This window comes from Gopherus flavomarginatus, chromosome 9 (assembly GCF_025201925.1).
Source record: "Gopherus flavomarginatus isolate rGopFla2 chromosome 9, rGopFla2.mat.asm, whole genome shotgun sequence".
Taxonomy (NCBI): Eukaryota; Metazoa; Chordata; order Testudines; family Testudinidae; genus Gopherus; species Gopherus flavomarginatus.
Window position 1 is genome coordinate 22132712 of NC_066625.1, and position 22444 is coordinate 22155155.

The window sequence follows — 22444 nt, forward strand, 5'->3', positions numbered from 1 at the left end:
GAATTTTGACAATAACAGTGGTTACCATTTGACTATTATTCAAAATAGTACTTGTGGGGGAAGATTTCAGTTCATGAGCTTTCCAAGCATCATTCCAAATATAAGGAGCATCCTCTGAAGATGTGCCGGCAAGAGAAAAAGTCCTGTTTTACTTATTTATTATGTAAAACAGCATGAGAGGGTATTTTTTCATTCAGATTCTTTTACATTGGAAATTCTGTTGTCTCTTCTGGAACGTTCTGTGCTGGAATAAGAAATTGTGACGTAGCAAAAAACTAAAAGCTGAGCAATTGAGAGACAAAGGGATTTTTTGTCAGCCTATTTAAAACTTTTTTTTGTTAATGCCTACTTAACTCCACTGTGTAATGAGCACTTGGCTGAAAGGTTGTCTTGATAAAAGTTTCATTGTGCTACTCCTTCAATAAAGATGTAAGAGCTCACAGTAAACATCTGAGCCCTCCTCTGCTCCCCATCCTCCAAGAATTCCTCCAGCAAATCCAGGGAAGAATCAGAGTGGACATGCTTACAAGTTTCTAAGACCTCGTCTACACTAAAAAGTTAGACCGTTATAAATTGCCTTGCAATGACATATTTGTGCATGAGTCTACACTTACATTTGTTTCCAGCTGATGTAAGTGCCTTGTTACAGTGATGCAATAAAACCACCTCCTTGAACAATATAGAGCCATGGTTGACCTTCTGAGGTTGTCACAGGGAGCGTAGATGCTCTATGACCTGTGTTGACCCCAACAGTCCTCCAGTAGCTGTCCCACAATGCCACAATCTGTATGACAGTGACAGCTCTGGTCACAGGTGGCAACTCCACTGCTTGGGGGTCACAGAGACCAAAAGTCACGCATACTGCCTTTAAAACCCTGTGTGTTTTTGAAATTCCTTGTCCTCGGATGCCCACCTTAGTGAGCACACCTAGGAGCTCTCCCTTGTCTACAGCTGCTCAGCCAACCATGCCAACTCCACACACTAGACGTGTTCCTGCCTGTAGTAGGCAGGAGGCATTGGCTCTCCTGGGTCTGTGAGGAAAAGAGGCTGTGCAAGCACCACTGTGGACCAGCCATAGAAATGTGGAGATCTATGACTTAATTGCACAGGGGGTGCAGGCAGAGGGGTATGACAGGGATCAGCAACAGCGCCTTGGGAAATGAAGGAACTTTGCCAGGCATACCACAAGGCCAGGGAGCTACCAATAGATTGGTGCTGAGCTGCAGACCTGCCACTTTTTACAATGAGCTGCATGCCATACTTGATGGAGATCTCACCAGCACCCTGCATACCACTGTGGATATCTCTGAGGAGACAGAGATTCTGGTTGTGAACTGTGAGGAAGGAGAAGGGGGAGACACCACATGGGGTTCCAGCCATTCAACGAGGCAGGACCCATCTGAGACTCCTCACCTAGCCATTTCCACTATGCAAGCATGCATGAGGCCTGATGAAGGGGAAGGAAACTCAGGTAAGTGTGTGCATGCATTTTTTCCTTACAATGTTTGAATTTAAAGATGTTGCTCAGCCCACCCCCAAGTTAACAAGACAAAGTTATCAACTTTTCATTGTTTTACTCATGCAAGAAGAGATAGAGGTAGAACAAACAGATAGCTTTGGCATCTGCTTTTCATTCTCCTATTGGGTTGGTGGGGGGCATGCGGAACACTTGGTTTATGTACTTAGAGATGTCCATTTTGTTCTTCTGAAACATCTTGGTGAAACTTTCATGGAGGTACTTTGCAATCCTCTCCCAGAAGTTTCTGTGGATGGCTGCTTTATTTCTTCCTCCACAGTAGGACCCTTTTTACACCACTCACAATGAGTTCAACTGGAACTGTTTCAGTAAACAGGAAGGCAGTATATGAGCCTGGGTGGCTTAGTGATGCCAGTAGCAGCTGTGTTCTCTGTGTCTTTGTGACCCTCAGGAGTAAGGTGTCAGCTAAAACCACCATCACCTGTAGAAAATAGTGCCAGTATTCAATGCCATTGCCCTATACTCATACCCATGGAATAAGGGCTGAAATGTTATATAGCTTCATCCAACAGAATGGCCTTCCCTCTGTTGCCCTTGGCAGGACATACTCACTGTGGCATGGTACTCCAAAGCTGTAGTGTCAATAAGCATTTCTTATTAAAAGTGTTTGTGGGAATAAGGGAAGGAAGTTTATTTCCCCTTTCCGTGATGACTGTAAATCCAATTGCACATGTGTCTGTTTTTATCAGCAGCGTTTGGCATGGCAGCCTTGAGAAGTGCCCACCTTCTACACCCACAGAATGCCTGACCTGATGAGAAGGAGTTGGAAGAGGACTATGGAGGATGTGTTCTCTGAGATCCTGCAAGCCAGTGATACACTGGACCATGAGCAAAGGGCTTGGATGGCCAGTATGACCAACAGCATGGAGAAGTAAAGTGAGGACAGGAGAGCCCAGGAAACCCAGCAGGAAAAGAAGAGGGAGATGCACTAGGACACAATGGGTCTTCTCAGGCAGCAAACACACATGCTGCAAGTATCAGAGGGGTAGCCGTGTTAGTCTGGATCTGTAAAAGCAGCAAAGAGTACTGTGGCACCTTATAGACTAATAGACATTTTGAAGCGTGAGCTTTCATGGGTGAATACTCACTTCGTCGGATGCATGTAGTGGAAATTTCCAGGGGCAGGTATATATATGCAAGCAAGAAACAGGCTAGAGATAATGAGGTTAGTTCAATCGGGGAGGATGAGGCCCTCTTGTAGCAGCTGAGGTGTGAAAACCAAGGGAGGAGAAACTGGTTTTGTAGTTGGCAAGCCATTAACAGTCTTTGTTTAATCCTGAGCTGATGGTGTCAAATTTGCAGCTGAACTGAAGCTTAGCAGTTTCTCTTTGAAGTCTGGTCCTGAAGTTTTTTTGCTGCAGGATGGCCACCATAAGATCTGCTATTGTGTGGCCAGGGAGGTTGAAGTGTTCTCCTACAGGTTTTTGTAATTGCCATTTCTAATATCTGATTTGTGTCCATTTATCCTTTTCCGTAGAGACTGTCCAGTTTGGCCGACGTACATAACAGAGGGGCATTGCTGGCATATGATGGCGTATATTACATTGGTGGATGTGCAGGTGAATGAACCGGTGATAGTGGGGCTGATCTGGTTAGGTCCTGTGATGGTGTCACTGGTGTAGATATGTGGGCAGAGTTGGCATCGAGGTTTGTTCTATGGATTGGTTCCTGAGTTAGAGTTACTATGGTGCAGTGTGCAGTTACTGATGAGAATATGCTTCAGGTTGGCAGGTTGTTTGTGGGCGAGGACTGGCCTGCCACCCAAGGCCTCTGAAAGTGTGGGATCATTGTCCAGAATGGGTTGTAGATCCCTGATAATGCGTTGGAGGGGTTTTAGCTGGGGACTGTATGTGATGGCCAGTGGAGTCCTGTTGGATTATTTCTTGGGTTTGTCTTGCAGTAGGAGGCTTCTGGGTAGACGTCTGGCCCTGTTGATCTGTTTCCTTATTTCCTTGTGTGGGTATTGTAGTTTTGAGAATGCTTGGTGGAGATTTTGTAGGTGTTGGTCTCTGTCTGAGGGGTTAGAGCAGATGCGGTTGTACCTCAGTGCTTGGCTGTAGACAATGGATCGTGTGATGTGTCCGGGATGGAAGCTGGAGGCATGAAGGTAAGCATAGCGGTTGGTAGGTTTTCGGTATAGGGTGGTGTTAATGTGACCTTCACTTATTTGCACTGTGGTGTCTAGGAAGTGGACCTCCCTTGTAGATTGGTCCATGATGAGGTTGATGGTGGGGTGGAAGCTGTTGAAATCATGGTGGAATTTTTCCAGAGTCTCCTTCCCATGAGTCCAGATGATGATGATGTCATCAATGTAGCGTAGATAGAGAAGGGGCGTGAGTGGACGGGAGCTGAGGAAGCGTTGTTCCAAGTCAGCCATGTCCCTGCCTGCAGGTATATGGGATCTTGGGGAGCAATTACCACACAGGTGGGGCGCAAAATAAACTTTATTAAGAAAATGCAAAAACAGGGAAAATTTAATAGTGAGGGGTATGGGGTTTGTTAAGGTAGGCAATTGGGGAGGGAGTTCTTTTAGTATAGTATAGGGGGTTTCAATAGTGGGGTACAATACAGTGGGGTACAATACAGTTGGTAACCAACTAACACTGAAGTATAAATGTAACAGGTAGCTAACAATTTCTAGGTAAAGGGTGTGTCACAGCAGCATATAACCAACTAACAGTTATGGGTAAAATGTGTTAAATAACCAACAACTCTAGGTAAAAATGTGTCACAGTGGTGTAAATATAAAATGTGAGGTGTGTGAGAGAGAAAAAGGGTAACCAATGGGGTTTTATGCTAGACTTCAGTAATACAATTGAGGTTTGGCAGCAGTAGGAGCGGGGTGAACACGTGGGGGAAGGGATTAAAAGAGAGAGAGAGAGAGAGAGAGAAAGGCAGTGGTAGAGGAATGAGGTTAGGGGATGGGGGAAGAGGAGCACGTGGTGGAGCAGAAACCAAAGATAGAGGCGCTACAGAGGGAGATTTAAACTCAGGGAGACACAGAGAGCAGACAGGCTGCAAGTTTAAACAGCAGAGAGACTGCAATGAGTGACTGGGGAGCTCGGGGGGGGGGGGGATTGGGGCAGTGGGAAGACAAATTCAAATAGTAAAAACCTTATCTTCCCCTAACTTAATCAAACTTATATAAAATGACAAGCAGCTACAGAATACAACCAGGCAATGATTTTCTAAACTTATCTTAACCAACAATTAGGCAACACAACAAATATCACAGAAACTTACAAGCTCTACAATCTTAACAAATTATGACTTATTAAATTAAAAAAAAACAAGACCTATGGTGCACCTTATGCTATGGGGAGGTTACAGAGGGCAGAGTGGTATGTATCCAGGACCCAGCTCCCAAGGAAGCCAAGGGATGGTGGCTACAGCGGTGGATACAGCTGAAAGCAGAGAGTCCCAAGGCAAAGCCCACAGGAGCAGAGCTTAGCAGTGGCAAAGAGCCCTGTAGTTTAAGAGAGGTTTTAAGACACAGACCAAGGTTTAGCTTGAGTCTGTGTGCTGGGGAAACAGAGCCAGCAGCTAAAATAATAAAATAAAAGTATAGAAAGTTTTACAGAGGGATTCTTACCAGTCCCCAAGGCAGCAGCAAAGGCAGAAGCAGCAGCAACATCAGAAGAGGCAAGGAGGGTTCGGTACAGTCTCAATAATCAGGAGATCTCTCAGGTAGCAATTCGTTCTTCGTGGGGGGGGTTCAAAAAACGGGGGTACGCTCAAAAATAAAATGAGAGCGGAGAAAGGACCCCCCAGAACCCCTGGCTGATCAGACCAGGCAGCAATGCAGGAACCTTTCTGAGGTGTGTTTCAAAAATGTCTGGTTTTAAAGGCAAACTTGGGCAGTTTCCCACCAGTAATCCTGATAGGCTCCCTCTGTCACAGGGGAGGGGGCACAGGGGAAAAACTGAAGGTAAGCCCAGAGACATGCTTGGACATAGTCCTGTGCAATAGGTGACTCAAGAGCACATGAGACTATGACTCATGCCCAGGATCTTAAAACCACAATTGGCCTTGCAGCTCTGGACATTGCCTACCCTACACCAAGCCCAGGTTCAACGAGGTGATAACAGGACTAACCCTTTGAAAAGGGCAGTGGTCCCACTTAGCATGCAGCACAAGTGGCCATCCCTTTGAGAAGGGCAATGGCTCTTGTTAAACAACTTAAGGGGCCCTCCCTTTGAGAAGGGCAGTGGCCCTGGTAAACAACTTAACAGCCAGGGAAGGGCGGCCACAGGAGAACAGAAAACAAAATGGAGTCTGGGGAAACAAAATGGAATAGGGGAATAGCTGTAATGGACATGCCCCCCTGGCCGACCTGAACGGGCTGTGAGGGGGATGTCCCATGCAAAGACCAAAAAAAGAAAAAAAAGAAAAAAAAGGTTTTACAAGTCATCGTCTTCGTAGTATGGAGGTGGTGGTTTGCTGCTGTCCAAGGGGATGGAGGAATACCTCACCTGCAAAGGCAGGGCTGACACAACCTTATGAATTAGCTGCTTGACCACTGCTATCCCCAACAGAGAGGCCACAAGAACAATAGCCACAGTAATAAGCCACTGCTTGATGGACTGAGCCCAGGTCCCCAACCCCCAGCTGGACCACTGAGCTTGCCACCAATCCCACTGCTTACGCTCTTCACGAATCTGGACGGCGAGGGAGGATAGTTGGTCAGCCACGGCTGAGACATTGTTCCACCCAGGCTGAAGGCGCAGGCAACATTGTCCTTTAAAGCGAGGATCGAGGTCCTCCAAGGCGACACAAAAGTCCTTCTGTAGGATGGTCTGGATCAGAAGACGGTTCTGCTCGGCGTAGTTGGCTAGGATAGTGAGGGCGTCGCTGGTTCGACGAAGTCCTTCTGCTGTGATGTTGGTGAGGGCCTCCAGACCAAGCGACAGTCCACGGATTTGCTGTAAAGTTAAACTGTATGAGAGGGGGTTAAACTGTATGTACCCTCCTATGACCATCTCGGTGTCTGACTTGAGTCGCTCCCATGCGGTGGCTGTTCGTCGTTTGCGTGGTGAGGAGAAGAAGGGGCGACGGTGGTGAAAGAGCCCTCCTCCCTTTATGACGAGTTGCCCGATGGCACATACCCCCTTTGGGAATGCGGGTAGAGCAGTCCGGGCAATGTTGTTCCCACAGAGCCACACTTGTCCTGGGGAAGAGGGTAAAAACTGGTCATGGATGGAGCTTCGCTGGGGGGATTTCTGGCCAGGTGGTATATCGACCTCCATCCATAGTAGGTGGGCGGCTCTGACCTGTCTCAGTTCTACATGGGTCTGAGCAGTGGATAAGTATTGGGTGGGGTTAAACACTGTACTTGTTGAAAGATGATTAATAAACCTGGTGAACTCAGTGCGGTATCTTGAGCTTCCTTTCTTGGGGTTTGAGTTAGGCCGAGGTCCTATGAACCATTGGGTGCAATTGGGATACTGCCCCAACGGAGTGGGATTGGAGAAGCCAAAGAACACGATGCAGGGGGCTGCTGGGAGTGGTCCTGTCACCGCAACAGGGGCGAATGAGTTGGGTCTTCGGTCGTCGCTGGTGGTGTTGCACGTGAACAGAGGCCGATGAACCCAGTTTGTGTTGTTGCAGGCTGAAGCTGGATGCTGTGGAGTCAGGTTCGTGAGGGGGAGGAACTCCCAGAGGAAGGGGGACCCTCCCTCTGAGGCCTTTGGTCTTGTACAGGCAACGCAATCGTGTGATGGGGGGACATCTGACAGGTTCCCGATGAGGACCTCCTGTAGGGCGTAGGCTCTCAACCAGGCAACCAGAGGGTTTTCTCGAGGCGGGGTGGCAATCATGGCGACTGATTCCTACGGAGACATAAAAGAAAGGTGGCCCCTCTTAGGGCCTGTTATGACCGAACACTAAGCCAGTTGTGGTGGACCAGGTCAGGCTTGCCCCGTCCATCTATTTGAATATGATAGGTGTTAGGGAACCGGCCAGGTGTGATGATGGTGGCTGCTAGTGGAGTGCAGGTTCCCTGGGCATTGGGAATAGAGACCCACACTGGCTGAGAAATACTATAGGCAGGTTTCCAAGGTTCCCGTGGTTTAGGAGCAATTTCTGGCCATCGGCTGTATGCTGTATTAAGGGAAATGAGGGCTTGAGGCAGGACCCGGTCCCACCCCTTGTAATCAGGGGTGCCAAGTATGGCCCGAATCTGGGTCTTCAGCATTCCGATCCGTCTCTCCACGACTCCGTTGCTTTGGGGGTGATATGGCAGGTGGGTGTGAAGACGCACCCCCCACTGGGACACCGTCTGGTCTATAGCTTTACTGGTGAACGGTGGCCCTCCATCGGTCTGGATCTCTTCGGGTGCCCCCCAGGCAGCAATTACCTGGAGAAGGGCTACAGAAACAGCTGGTGCAGTAGATCGCCTGAGGGGAGAACACATTAACTGACGAGACCCTCGGTCAACTATTACAAGCCCCTTTGGATACTGTTTGGCCCCCGGGAGGGGGCCAATGAGGTCCATTTGCCAGGTTTTACCTGGGCTAAAGTGCTCAGGGCTATAAGCACCATGAGCATAGACAGGCTGGTTAGTGACTCGTACCTGTTGGCAGCTCAGACACCCTTGAACAGCTTGGGTGCACTGCTGCCTAGACACGCTCGATGTTCGTCTCCCTCGGTCAGTCAACAGCTGATGTAGGGCACGGGCAGGCAGGTGCCCACACTCTTTATGAAGCCAGGTGATGAAGGGATCACTGCAAGAGATAATGTTAACCTGGGATATGTTACACTTATATTCTCGGAGTTGTAGATCCAGGCTGGAATGAAGAGGGTTACTGTCAGACCTGTGTGAAGGACAATGAGTAACAAACCGTGGCAGCTTGGACTGTGCTGCCAGTTGAGTAATCTGTGCCCATATTTCTTCATGAGCGGTGGGCCGTCCTTCTCCCATCAGGATGGACACGCAGTAGCTTGAGTCCACTCCCAGGACCACGCGTGTTTTCGGGTGGGCTGCCACAATGTGAGAGGCTGCCAGTAGGACGCCTTCTGCTTCGGCCTTCTGAGCTGAGCTGGAAAAATCTAAGGGTTTAACTTTGAGGGTGTTACAGGTAGCACACAGCATTCCTGCTCGGGGAGAAGGCGATGTGCCCCCATCAGATACAATCCAAGGGGCATAGGCACTCAGTTGGGCAATAGCCCCCGGCTCAGTGGGAGCTGCAGTGGAGGAGGACTTGAGGGCCCAATGTCCAAATACCTCCTGGGCCTGGTAAACGAGTCGCTCCCAGGTAGCAGGGGCTCCCTGGATCTGGGGGGCCCGGGTGAAGGTGAGGTATGGGAGAAGCTCCACATGAGGCCCCTTTAGGGTGCCTGTGGCAGATTTACCCCATGGGAGAGCACACTGGACAGCAAGCATGGCAATGCCCACAGGCCCATAACGATATTCGGGTCCTGACAACTTCCGGGCCTGATTGTGGACAGGGAGGTCCTCTTGGGACACAGTTACGGCCACATGGTCTGAGGACACAGTGAGGGTAATCTCAATAGGGTTGGTGGGATTCCATCGAGCCAAGGTGGGCCCAGAGCCCAACCAGGCAGCCAGGGAAGACACCGCCTGCTCGGCCTCTGGTGTCCAAGGGGTTTTAATGTTCCTGGCATATTGCTGCAAAACAGATAGTTGTGGCAACAAAGCAGCAGGGAGAAACTGTCTGTGATAGTTAATTACACCTAACACATGCTGCACTTCACGTCTTGGGGGAGCTACCCCCAAGGGGAAAGAATTCGTGAGTGGGTGGTAAGTTAAGTGGCGTAGCTGTCCCTTTTCTACAGTAAAACCTAAAAACTGAAAGGTAGAAGTAGCAGTGAGGACACTTTTAGGCAAACTGAGGTTCCACCCATCGGTGGATTAAGCGGCCTGAACCGGTTCAGTGACCTTTTGTACTTCAGTTGGTATGGTGCCAGTTATAAGAATGTCGTCCACGTAATAGACAACATGAATGTTGGGGAGGGATGGTACCTTCTCTAATGTGCGGGTTAGGGCCTCACTGGCACAGGCAGGTGAGTTTTTGTACCCTTGGGGACACGCTTGCCATTGGTACTGGGCTCCCTGGTAAGCGAAGTTTAACAATCCCTTGGGGTCATAGAGGGGGATCTGATAAAACATATCTTTTAGGTCTATTGTACAGGCCCATTGGTTAGTGTCGTCCAGTAGGATGCGTTCTATAGTGGGGATATCCCATTTGGCGGCGAATGCTACTGATCGTATGTGTTTGTTAGCGGCGCGATAATCTATAACCATCCTGTACTCATTGGTTTTGTGTGGTTTTGGGATTCCCCATGCACTGGACAAGTATTTGCTCGCTGACACACGCCGAATCTTGTTATCATTAAGCAATGTTTCAATGAGCTGGGTAATGTGTGGTTGACCTTCTGGGGCTGTGGGTATGGGTCTGTATTTCCAGGGTGTGGGGTTGAGAAGTTCAGGTTCATGGGGGGCACTGGCACCCGATAGGGTGACTGGTAGTGCATCAAGCACGGCTTCGGCCAGTTTAAAACGCCGTAGCTCCCGAACCCCAAGGAGTGGCATGGGTCCCACTAGGGCCCGAAATGTTACTGGTGTGTGGCCTATGGATGCGTGTACCTTTACTTCTGCACGGGGTTCTGTGCTGTTGAGGCCTTGCACATAAATGGTGTGTCCTGTGGGGGTGTGAGGGACGTGAGGAGGAACAATGGACACCTGTGCCCCCATGTCCAGCAAAAAGGGGATGACGAGACCCTTGTCAAAAACTAGCGGATAATAGGGGCGGGGGTCCCCTTGCCGGGTGCTGGCCGCCGCCAAGCACCCGGCCATTACCCGTTTTTTGGCTGGGAAGGTTCTGAGCGCTCTTCCCATCCCAGAGCTATGGCCAAGGCTCTTTGCTGCTCACTATTGAGCTTACGTACAACCTCCTTAGTGAGGCCCTTGTACAATAAGAACCCAAAAATTTTGCGTTCTGTAAATGAATGCTGTGAGTACTGGGGCCTGGGTTGTGAACTGGCGTGTGGGGGGTGTGGACTGGCGTGTGGTGGGGGTGGACTGATGGGTAGAGCTTGGGCTGAGGGCCATCTTATTTTCTCGAGGGCTTCATAGAGTCGCCCAATGGGGCGCCTAGCATACCCCCTTAGCCACAGAACTGCCCCAGTGTCAGGGGTGGTACTGCTATCCATGGCTAAGTCAATGGCAGCTTCGTCTATGGGTATCTCGGTGGGGTCAATAACGTGTCTGAAGGCATTGACCTGGTTAATCTGAGCCTGAGTAAGCCCCAGAGGGTGTTGGGTAGAGGACCACAGCATGATGGACCCCCCTGCGATGGCACATCTGAGGGAAGAGATGTCCTTGACGCTTCCTCTGGGGACTTGGATCCCTTGAAGGGAGTGCTGTAAATGGAGGAAGGCCAGTGCTGGGGCGGTCAGGGGCCATGCAGTGTTAGATATTACCAGGCTCCCTGAGAGACCCCTGGACCAGCTACTGGTCCTGGCTAATACTATGCCCTCTTCTCTATCCACTAACTCTTGTCCGTTTTCCAGAGCCAGGCGGCCTAGCCACAGTAGTGGTGGCTCATTGGCCCCCCTAGCGGTGTCCGAGATGAACTCCTTCATCTCTGCTTTGGAGCGAGGTCGGAGTTCTGTCACCTGTGTGGTATTGCCCTGGTTATCAATCTTTATACGACTGATGGATACCGGCAGGGCTTCACCAGAGGTAACAGTGGGTGCAGGTTCATGGGCTTGGGCCTCTAGAGGGGCTGAAGGTAGGGCTGGGTATAGTGGGGTTTTCTTGAGGGGAGATGAGGCCTCTGGGTGGGTATATGGGGGTGGTTTTTCAGGGGATTTATTGGGACTGGGCAGGTTAGAGGTTAGCGGTGGTCCCTCCTGGCTAGCCTGGCTAGTGGCCTCCTTGGCTGAGGTCATTAGGGCCCCATGGAAAACAGTTAGTTTATCAAGGGCCTGAGCCAGGATCTCATAGGTAACTGTGGCTACCTTTTGGGGCTTATATATGTCATGCCACAGTTTCTTGGGCTTTCGAATTTCATCCAGCTTCTGCACCAGTTCTGTTAATATCTGGTGGGTGGGGGACCCCTGCAAAATTCGAGGTTCAGGGGCGAGCTTAGATGGAGCCCCCCCGCAGGCTTTCACAACCCTTCCCACCTCTCTCCAGAGGCGGGTGGGATCTGAATCTGCGGCTGGCTCTCCTGCCTTAGTGCAGACTGGCCAGAGGCTGGAATCAGCGGGGCTGGCCCTGAATGTGGGGTGGCAGGTTAAGAGGCACCCCACATCAGTGAGCCCCAGGTGGGTGGTATACACCCTGGAGCTCTGGCCTTTGCCAATAGTACAGACCCATTCTAGGGCCTTAGGCTGCTGTTTACTTTGCAGCAAGTGGTATTGTAGGTGGTTGGTCTGATCTTCCTCTGTCCCAGAGGTCTTGGCCTCTTTCCAGGGACAGGGAGGGCAGTAATTGTTACCCCAAGATCCTGTTCGTGACGCCATGTCCCTGCCTGCAGGTATATGGGATCTTGGGGAGCAATTACCACACAGGTGGGGCGCAAAATAAACTTTATTAAGAAAATGCTAAAACAGGGAAAATTTAATAGTGAGGGGTATGGGGTTTGTTAAGGTAGGCAATTGGGGAGGGAGTTCTTTTAGTATAGTATAGGGGGTTTCAATAGTGGGGTACAATACAGTGGGGTACAATACAGTTGGTAACCAACTAACACTGAAGTATAAATGTAACAGGTAGCTAACAATTTCTAGGTAAAGGGTGTGTCACAGCAGCATATAACCAACTAACAGTTATGGGTAAAATGTGTTAAATAACCAACAACTCTAGGTAAAAATGTGTCACAGTGGTGTAAATATAAAATGTGTGAGGTGTATGAGAGAGAAAAAGGGTAACCGATAGGGTTTTATGCTAGACTTCAGTAATACAATTGAGGTTTGGCAGCAGTAGGAGCGGGGTGAACACGTGGGGGAAGGGATTAAAAGAGAGAGAGAGAGAGAGAGAGAAAGGCAGTGGTAGAGGAATGAGGTTAGGGGATGGGGGAAGAGGAGCACGTGGTGGAGCAGAAACCAAAGATAGAGGCGCTACAGAGGGAGATTTAAACTCAGGGAGACACAGAGAGCAGACAGGCTGCAAGTTTAAACAGCAGAGAGACTGCAATGAGTGACTGGGGAGCTCGGGGGGGGGGGGGATTGGGGCAGTGGGAAGACAAATTCAAATAGTAAAAACCTTATCTTCCCCTAACTTAATCAAACTTATATAAAATGACAAGCAGCTACAGAATACAACCAGGCAATGATTTTCTAAACTTATCTTAACCAACAATTAGGCAACACAACAAATATCACAGAAACTTACAAGCTCTACAATCTTAACAAATTATGACTTATTAAATTAAAAAAAAACAAGACCTATGGTGCACCTTATGCTATGGGGAGGTTACAGAGGGCAGAGTGGTATGTATCCAGGACCCAGCTCCCAAGGAAGCCAAGGGATGGTGGCTACAGCGGTGGATACAGCTGAAAGCAGAGAGTCCCAAGGCAAAGCCCACAGGAGCAGAGCTTAGCAGTGGCAAAGAGCCCTGTAGTTTAAGAGAGGTTTTAAGACACAGACCAAGGTTTAGCTTGAGTCTGTGTGCTGGGGAAACAGAGCCAGCAGCTAAAATAATAAAATAAAAGTATAGAAAGTTTTACAGAGGGATTCTTACCAGTCCCCAAGGCAGCAGCAAAGGCAGAAGCAGCAGCAACATCAGAAGAGGCAAGGAGGGTTCGGTACAGTCTCAATAATCAGGAGATCTCTCAGGTAGCAATTCGTTCTTCGGGGGGGGGGGGGTTTCAAAAACAGGGGTACGCTCAAAAATAAAATGAGAGCGGAGAAAGGACCCCCCAGAACCCCTGGCTGATCAGACCAGGCAGCAATGCAGGAACCTTTCTGAGGTGTGTTTCAAAAATGTCTGGTTTTAAAGGCAAACTTGGGCAGTTTCCCACCAGTAATCCTGATAGGCTCCCTCTGTCACAGGGGAGGGGGCACAGGGGAAAAACTGAAGGTAAGCCCAGAGACATGCCTGGACATAGTCCTGTGCAATAGGTGACTCAAGAGCACATGAGACTATGACTCATGCCCAGGATCTTAAAACCACAATAGGCCTTGCAGCTCTGGACATTGCCTACCCTACACCAAGCACAGGTTCAACGAGGTGATAACAGGACTAACCCTTTGAAAAGGGCAGTGGTCCCACTTAGCATGCAGCACAAGTGGCCATCCCTTTGAGAAGGGCAATGGCTTTTGTTAAACAACTTAAGGGGCCCTCCCTTTGAGAAGGGCAGTGGCCCTGGTAAACAACTTAACAGCCAGGGAAGGGCGGCCACAGGAGAACAGAAAACAAAATGGAGTCTGGGGAAACAAAATGGAATAGGGGAATAGCTGTAACGGACAAGCCATAGAAATGTTGGCATATTGTGGGGCTATGTGGGTGCCCATAGCGGTGCCACTGATCTGGAGATATATATTGTCATCGAATTTGAAATAGTTGTGTGGGAGGATAAAAGCACAGAGCTCAGCAACCAGTTGTGCTGTGGCATCATCAGGGGTACTGTTCCTGCAGCTTGTATTCCATCTGTGTGTGGGATGTTTGTGTAGAGAGTCTCTACATTCATGGTGCTAGGATGGTGTTTTCTGGAAGGTCACCAATGTGTTGTAGTTTCCTCAGGAAATCAGTGGTGTCACGGAGATAGCTGGGAGTTCTGGTGGCATAGGGTCTGAGTAGAGAATCCACATATCCAGACAGTCCTTCGGTGAGAGTGCCAATGCCCGAGATGCTGGGGCGTCCATCGTTTCTGCAAATGCTGCAGACCTTGGTTGACCTATAGGTCCAAAAATCCAAGACTCTCCACCTTTGCAGTCTCTGGAAAATTCCATGGTTGCTGTTCCCTAAACACCCCAACATACAATGTGGCATCACAGGCTACATCCTTATCCCTATCACTCCATGGCAAGGGATAGCAGGGAAAATCACATATTCTCATACAACTGACCTGAGAGGACCACAGCTGATGCATGGATAGCCACAATGGACTACATTTGTGGATACAAATGGACCAAAATATTTACTCCCTTTCCAATGTTAAAGTTCCACTCTGTGAATTTATGTTAAAAATGTGTATTACATTGCCTGTATTTTTTGCCCTGTTTTTCTACACTGTTTTTCCCACTCAGTAAAGTTTTATATTTTTGGAGAATCAGATTATTGTTATTAATTCACAATAAATATTGCAGAATGCATAGCAGTACTCAAAGCAAACCGTACTTATAAATGTGCAGCAAGCTTGTACACTGTTCCAATCAGCACCCAAAGTTCCAGGCCCAGAGAACAGTCCAGCACAGAACGTTACTTTGGTTGACTTTTAAAGTGTCTTTTCAAAGCCGCCCTCAACCCACTAGCGCCAAGTTGGGTTCTTGAAATGGCCCTTGTGTCTGGCTGTTGAAAGTCAGAAGGCAGCAGATCCACTTCCTCCCTCTACCCTGGTGGCAGTTTTTGCCTCACAGCTATTATTCAGGACACAACAGGCAGCTATAACTATGGGGATATTTTTTTCACCAAGATCCAGTCTAGTGAGTAAACACCACAGTCTCCCTTCAGTCTACCAAAAGCACATTCAACAGTCATTCTGCACCTGCTGTTCTGGTACACGTCTACCTCGATATAACACTGTCCTCTGGAGCCAAAAAATCTTACCATGTTATAGGTGAAACTGCCTTATATTGAACTTGATTTGATCCACTGGAGTGCGCAGCCCCCAACCCCCGCCCCTGGAGCACTGCTTTACCGCGTTATATCCGAATTCATGTTATATTGGGTGGCGTTATATTGGGGGAGAGATGTAGTTGAATTTTTCCTTGGTATTGTCAAGGTGGCCACTGCATGGTTTCATGAGCCCGGGGAGCAAGGGCTGGGTCACCAGAATCACCATTGGCATTTCAATATCACCCATGGTAATTTGCCAGTCGGGAAAGAATGTTCCTGCTTGCAGCTTGCTGAACAGTCCTGCGTTCTTAAAGTGAGGATCAGGCACTTTCCTGACCAGCCAACACTGATATCAGTGAAACGTCCCCAGTGATCCACCAGTGTTTGCATAGCCATAGAAAAGTATCCCTTTCTGTTGATGTACTCTGTGGCAAGGTGTACTGGTGTCAGTATAGGGATATGCATGCTGTCTATTGCCCAGCCCCACTTTGGGAATCCCATTGCTGCAAATCCATCCACTATGTCCAGCATATTGCTGAGAATGACAGTCCTGCATAGCAGGAGATAATTAATGGCCCTACACGTTTGCATGACAACAGCAGCCACTGTGGATTTTCCAACTCCAGAATGATCTCGGCACTCATTTCTCCACTGTTAATGCAGCTCTCATTCTGGTGTCCCTATGCTAGGGAGCTGGGACGCACTCTGCACACAAATCCAGCAATGTGGCCTTTTTCATCTGAAAGCTGTCCAGCCACTGCTTGTTGTTTTAAACCTGCATTACAATGTAATCCCACCAGTCTGTGCTAGTTTCTTTGGCCCAGAAGTGACACGGTCTATAGCTGCTCCATACATGCCAACAACAACCTTGAATTATTTTTCTCTGTGTACCTTAGAAAACAGTCCTTGAAGAAATCATCATGTCCTCCACTGTTATAGTACTTGTACATCTGCAAATACAGAAAATTATGCATTCTGTATTTGCAAAGTTCATGAGAATAGTGCAGAGCTCTGCAGGCTGCATGCTTCTATCAGAAATGGCAGAAAGCAAAAAGTGTTGTTCCGGTTTGTGGGATTTTTTTTTAAAAAGACACAAAAATTATGGGATATGAATTGCATTATTATTATAAAATGGAGAATATTTCATGCTGAGAAGCTGACTCCTAGCTCCCAGAGATCCCATGGCAAGTCATTTCTATCCCACAACACAGTGAAAATTTCCCCAAAGGCGTGCGAGGTGATGGCACACCGGGATACCGACTCTGGTGTACTGCACTTTGCATTGACACAAACGCTCCTGGTGAGTATGTGCAGTGCTGACAAAAGTGTGCATGCACCCGAGCAATTTACAAACTTTGGCGGCTTACGCTGATGTAATTTATGTTGACCAAAGTTTGTAATGTAGACATGGTCCAAGTCAAATAAGAAGCAGGAAAACAAATTCTGCTTTTTTATACATCATAAAGCAGCCAGAAAAAAAAAGTGGGGGGGACTTTTAAACTTTAAACAACTTTTTAACCAATCCTTTGGATATCTCCTTTATAAAAGCCAAAGTATAACTGATGACGTGGTAAATCTTTATAGGTACAAAATCTGTAGGGTATGTAAAAAGTGATATCTTAGACTAGGGATTCTCAACCTCTTTCAAAGTATGGACCATGACTTCAATATTGAGCGTTGCGTGGACTTCTTTTCAATTGCGAAACATTCCTGTAGCAACTACAGAAATTGTTCATGTGGAAAAGTAATGTTAGGAAAGTATTTTATATATATTTTAGCTTTTTTAAATTTAGCAGCTGAAATCAGGAGGCAGACTATGACCATGTCACCTATCACAGACCATCAGCAAGTGTTCCACAGACAATCACTAGTCCAGGGACCATGAATTGAGAACCATTGTCTTAGAGCTTTGTATTATGGAACTCTCACCATTGTTTTTATTTATTTGCTATCAAGAAGGTTTTATGATGGAGATCTTCAGATTTGTCTTTTGTGATAAAATATTTGAAGCCTCATAGCATCTTAAGCATTAAATAATTGTTCTGACTACTGAACATTTGCATATAATTGCATGATGTCTTTATATTTTTCCCTTTTTTTCTTACCAGATTCATCAACGTGCTGTAATTAAGAGGCCAGTTGCCTGGACACAATGGACCACTTAGGGACAGCAGACACTGAGGATGATTCAGGATCATTAACAAATCTTGCTCCTAGTCCTCATAGTGAAGCAGTTGCTCATGAATTTCAGGAACTCTCATTGCAGCCTAGTCAGTACTTACCTCCCCTCACTGAACGAAAGAATGGTGAGTACAAAACGGGTTAGAGGCAGAGCCTCCCTGCTCTGTCATAAAGAAATGTGTATTTTTATAAGTGACAGTAATGTTTTTAATTAGTTACTTCCTCTAGTGAAATATTTGTTAATCCTCTCCATTTATGTGTCCAACAACCATATTAAAGTATGAATGTTATTTTTATTTGTTGTGAAATGTGTCTTGAACAACTTCATTTACCATTGCAAATGGCCTAACTTTAAACACCCAGTCTTGAAAATGTTGGCCAATGCAAATAAAAGGTGGCTCTTTGTTTACGTGAATCCTCAGCAAATATAAAGAGAAAGTATGAGTTAATCAAATGTATCTTTCCTCCCCCTAGGACATAGTTACATTACCAAACAATTGAAGATAGTTATTTCAAATAGTTATTTTTTGTTGAAAAATTAGAGGTATTTAAACTTTAAAGTAAAAGGATTATTTCACAGACTAGTTTAAGGAACGTAGTAGAGAAAATGAGGTTTACATTTTAGGAATGTTTCCAGTATCTTTCCTCATTGTTTATGTTGGCACGGTGGCTTAGTAAAAATGTGTTTCCACTGCTACAATAAACATAGGAAAGTTAGGTTTGAATCAAGATGTACGTTAGTGTTCACTATGAAATGGAGTCATAATTAATTTAAAGCATGTTGGACCTCACAAATATGTTGCTCATCACCTTTTTCTGCTTAGCAAATTTGTCTTAAATATTTGTTTTTCAACACCTATTGGGAATATTCAGTTTCCAAATTGGAATATTAAATTGTATTAAGTTATGTAACTTACATAACTTTGGAGGAAGGATACAGGTTTAATCAAGGAAAAGTTAGGTAGTGAGAAACTTCCACCGCTTCCTTTTTCCGTAGCAAACTTAGGTTAGATTATGTTCAGCTGGGAAGAAATCTTCCCCTGCCCTGTTGTAAATCTGTGCGTTGCTCTCTCGTCTACAAGTGTGCAGATTTTAAACATATATCAGCTCTTTAACATACTATTGATCCAAAACTAAAACAGTTCATGAACAGTTTAATGTGACTGCAGTTCAGTTCTCTTGTTTCAGGGGTCTGAAACTTTGGCTTTAGATCACTTTTGGATGGATGAGCGTTTTAAAAAAAAATCCCGTAAACTTCGGAAAGAAACATACAACTTTGAGATGTTAATCCTCACTACGTACTATCTGGGACTTGGTTTGTACTGAAGTCCTTTTATAAATTTATCTGCAGCGAGACTAAGGCTACTTTTTAGTCAAAGGTATTTTTAGTAAAAGTCATGGGCAGGTCACAGGCATTAAACAAAAGTTCACGGCCCATGACCTGTCCATGACTTTTTCTGTACCCCTGACTAAAACTTGGGGTGGGGGGGCAACTCGGGGAGTGACAGCCCTGGGGACACCATGGGTGCTGAAGGGTGTGACTGGGGAGGCGCCGCAGTGGGGAAGTGCTGCGGGTGCTCGGGATGGGGCACAGGTGCTTGGGGAGATGGGGCACAGGGGGACACCGTAGGTGCTCGGGGGGGCAGGGTGCTGCCTGGAGAGGCACTGCTGGTGCTGGGAGGGAGGGGTTGGCAGGACTGGGGCAAGTTTCTTACCTGGCTCCTGGGAAGTGGCGACCTCTAGCTCTTAGCTCTATGTGCTGCCAATGGGAGCTGTGGGGGTGGTGCCTGTGGGCAGAGGCAGCACGTGGAGCTAGCAGCTGAGGGAGGGGAGTTCCTGTTGCCCTTCCGGGGAGCTACCCCGACATAAGCAGTGTCCTGCACTCCAAACCCCAGCCATGAGCCCACCTCCCCCCCCCGACCCAAACTCTTGCTGCTGGGGAGCAGTGGAGCCCTAGCCTACCCTTGCAGCTGCTCAGGCAGCTCCTGGGCCAGCTGCACCGGGCTGCTGCAGAAGTCATGGAATCCATGACCTCTGTGACAAACACGGAGCTTTATTCAAAACTATACATCTTAAGCAGCCTATGCAATACAGCTTGAGAGTTACCATCACTTTCTAGGTACCAGCTATAATGAAATCTGTTTAACAGGCCTTGAAAAATTCCTATAAAAACAAATTATCCCAACAGAAAAAAGTTGCCTTATGAAACCTTAATTATAATGAGATTCTTGTATCTGTATGTGCTTGCCTCCCACCCCGCCAAACATTCATTTGTCTCCCCGTATCTCTGAACAGTCTGCTCTTTATTACCTTGTGGCTGTCTACTTAGCTCTTTTTCTGATCCACAGGATATTATTGAGGCCAAGAATTCAACAAGATTCAAAGAGGGATTAGACATTTTTACTGGTAACAAGAATCCACATTTATAATAGTAATTGCTAAAAAGATTTGGAAGGAATATAAAACCTCATGCTTCAGGATTAAAGCCAATCTCTAACTATCAAGAGTTAAGATTAGACTTTCACTGGGGCAGATTATCACACATCTGCTTAGTGCAGGATTTCTTGTATTGTCTTCTGAAGCATCTGCTGCTGGCTGCTGTCAGAAGCAGGATATTATACTAGATCAGGGGTGGACAAACTTTTTGGCCCAAGGGCCACATTGGAGTTTCAAAACTGGTATGGAGGGCTGGAGAGGGAAGGCTGTGCCTCCCCACACAGCCCTCCTGTCCCCCGCCCCCATCCACCCTCTCCCACATCCTGCCCCCTGACTGCCCCGTCAGAACCCTGACCCCTCCAACACCCCCTACTCCTTTGTCCCCTGACTGCTCCCTCCCAGGACCGCCCCCGGTCCTAACCGCCTCCCCTCCAGGACACCACCCCCATCCAACCCCCCTGCTCACTGTCCCCTGACTGCTCTGACCCCCATCCAACTCCCCTGCTTCCTGTCCCCTGACTCCCTGGTCCCCTGGGACTCCCATGCCTATCCAACCCCTCATGTTCCCTGTCCCCTGACCACCTCCGTCCCATCTAACCACCCCCTGCTCCCTGCCCCCCTACCATGCTGGAGCCAGGCATGCCGCTGCGCTGCCTGGCAGGAGCCGCGGGCCAGAGCACTGGTGGCATGGTGAGGTGAGGCTGCGGGGGATGGGGGAAAGCAGGGGAGGGGCCAGGGACTAACCTCCCTGGCAGGGAGCTCAGGGGCCAGGCAGGACGGTCCCGTGGGCTGCATTTGGCCCACAGGCCGTAGTTCACCCACCTCTGTACTAGATATGCCATATGTGTCACTGAGTGTAGTGTTTTCTAGGTTCCTATGAGTGTGCTCTCCTGTGAGTTAGGCAGACAGCACTGCACTGGTTCAATCTTATTTTGCATTTGTAAGGTTGTTTTTATAATCATGAGTGCTAGAAACATGAAAACTTTTTTAAAAAAGAAAGTGATTTTTAAAGAAGTTGACAGCATTCGCTCAAGAAAGATTCCTCTTCAATGTGAGTGAGTGTTTTTTTCCAGCCTGTCTTCAAGCTACATTTTATGCATGTTTCTCATTGTGCTTTTGAGAGAAAGTCCTGATTTTGTTCCTTGTGCGGACTGAAGTGGATTACTGTGCATGTTGAGCCTTGATATATAGTAACTCCTCACTTAAACTCATACTGGTTAACATTGTTTCATTATTAGGTTGCTGATCTATTAGAGAATATACTCGTTTAAAGTCGTGCAATATTCCATTATAAGGTTGTTTGGCTCACCCTGCTCCACTTGCCTGGGACTCCTGACGGTAGGCGGGGTCCGGGTGCGAGGGCTTGCCCCATTGCTTCAACTCCTATGTTCCGACCCTGCTCCCTGGCAAGAATGCTGGGTGGGTGGAGTGGGGCAAACACCCACGCTCCAACTCTGGTAGGGGGGCTGGGCAGAGTGGGGCAAGCCCCTACGACCCAACCCTGCGTCAGCTAAGCTTCACAATCATCATTGGTGAGTACAATATTAAATTGTTTGTTTAAAATTATTTAAAACTTATAGTGAATATTTATATAATGTCTTTTTGTCTGGCAAAAAAAAATTCCCTGGAACCTAACCCTCCCCTCCAATTACGTTAATTCTTATGGGAAAATTGGATTCACTTAACATTGTTTTGCTTAGAGTAGCATTTGTCAGGAACATAACTACAACGTTAAGCGAGGAGTTACTGGTACTGAACTTTTCATTTTATGAAGGGTAGCCATCAGTATATGTATCCACAAAATTTAAAACAAAATTAAGCTTCTAAATATCCTGTTGACCATGTTTCCTATCGTTTCACTGTATACATCTATCCTGTTTGCTGTATTTTCTTTCTTCAGTTACTTTTTATGAAAAAGCAGCTCACTTGTAATCCAACCAATAAAGCCTAGGTACCTTGTGCTTTAGAAACTAAATTGTGTAAGTTAACTTTTTAACTCTTGATTTTTAGTTCTTTCTTTTCAGTGGGCCATTGCTTTGGTGAGTCTGCTTCTGATGACTTAACAGAACTCCTGCAGCAGATGTTTCGAGTCTGTTTTGGTGATGTGTCACAGACGTGATGGGCACTTTCTCTTAGCACTTGCACTGCTCAAAGGAATGTTTTTGTAGAGTATGAGCTTATATACAGTCAGCTTTGATCTTGACTTCAAAGATAGTTGATTGCTTGTTTGTTTCCCTAGAGAGAGGTACAGTAAGGTGCCTTGATGGTGAAGTTGGGTGTGGGGAGGAGAATAGGGGATAAAATGGTACAGAAAAAGGCAACAAAAGGAAAGGTAATTATGACAGACAATGCTTCTTTTTCAAATAGTGCCCTTATTGGTGCTTCACTGTGTGTCTGCGTCCCTGCACTGCCGATGGGAGAAATTTGGTAGCAGTGTCCGTTCAGCCTGCACATGTGCTAGCCCATGCGCTGCCATGAGGCTAACCAGCATGGGTAGGCGAACCCTCCTCAGTTCCTTCTTAGCCGCCCCGATAGAGACGGAGTTTTA

The 22444-nt window shown here is 47.3% G+C and overlaps 1 protein-coding gene across 9 annotated transcripts in view; it reads left to right on the plus strand.

The window, feature by feature from the left end:
* The window catches only part of MRTFB (myocardin related transcription factor B), a 435216-nt gene that overhangs the window by 292585 nt on the left and 120187 nt on the right, over positions 1–22444 (plus strand). For 7 of the 9 annotated variants that reach the window (XM_050967692.1, XM_050967690.1, XM_050967701.1 and 4 more), the window contains one exon: positions 17388–17585. The exons of the other annotated variants lie outside the window; for them this stretch is intronic. In XM_050967692.1, coding sequence (XP_050823649.1) covers positions 17432–17585 — 154 coding nt within the window. In that variant the 5' untranslated portion in view covers positions 17388–17431. The remainder of the gene's footprint in view (positions 1–17387; positions 17586–22444) is intronic. 9 annotated transcript variants of the gene reach the window in all.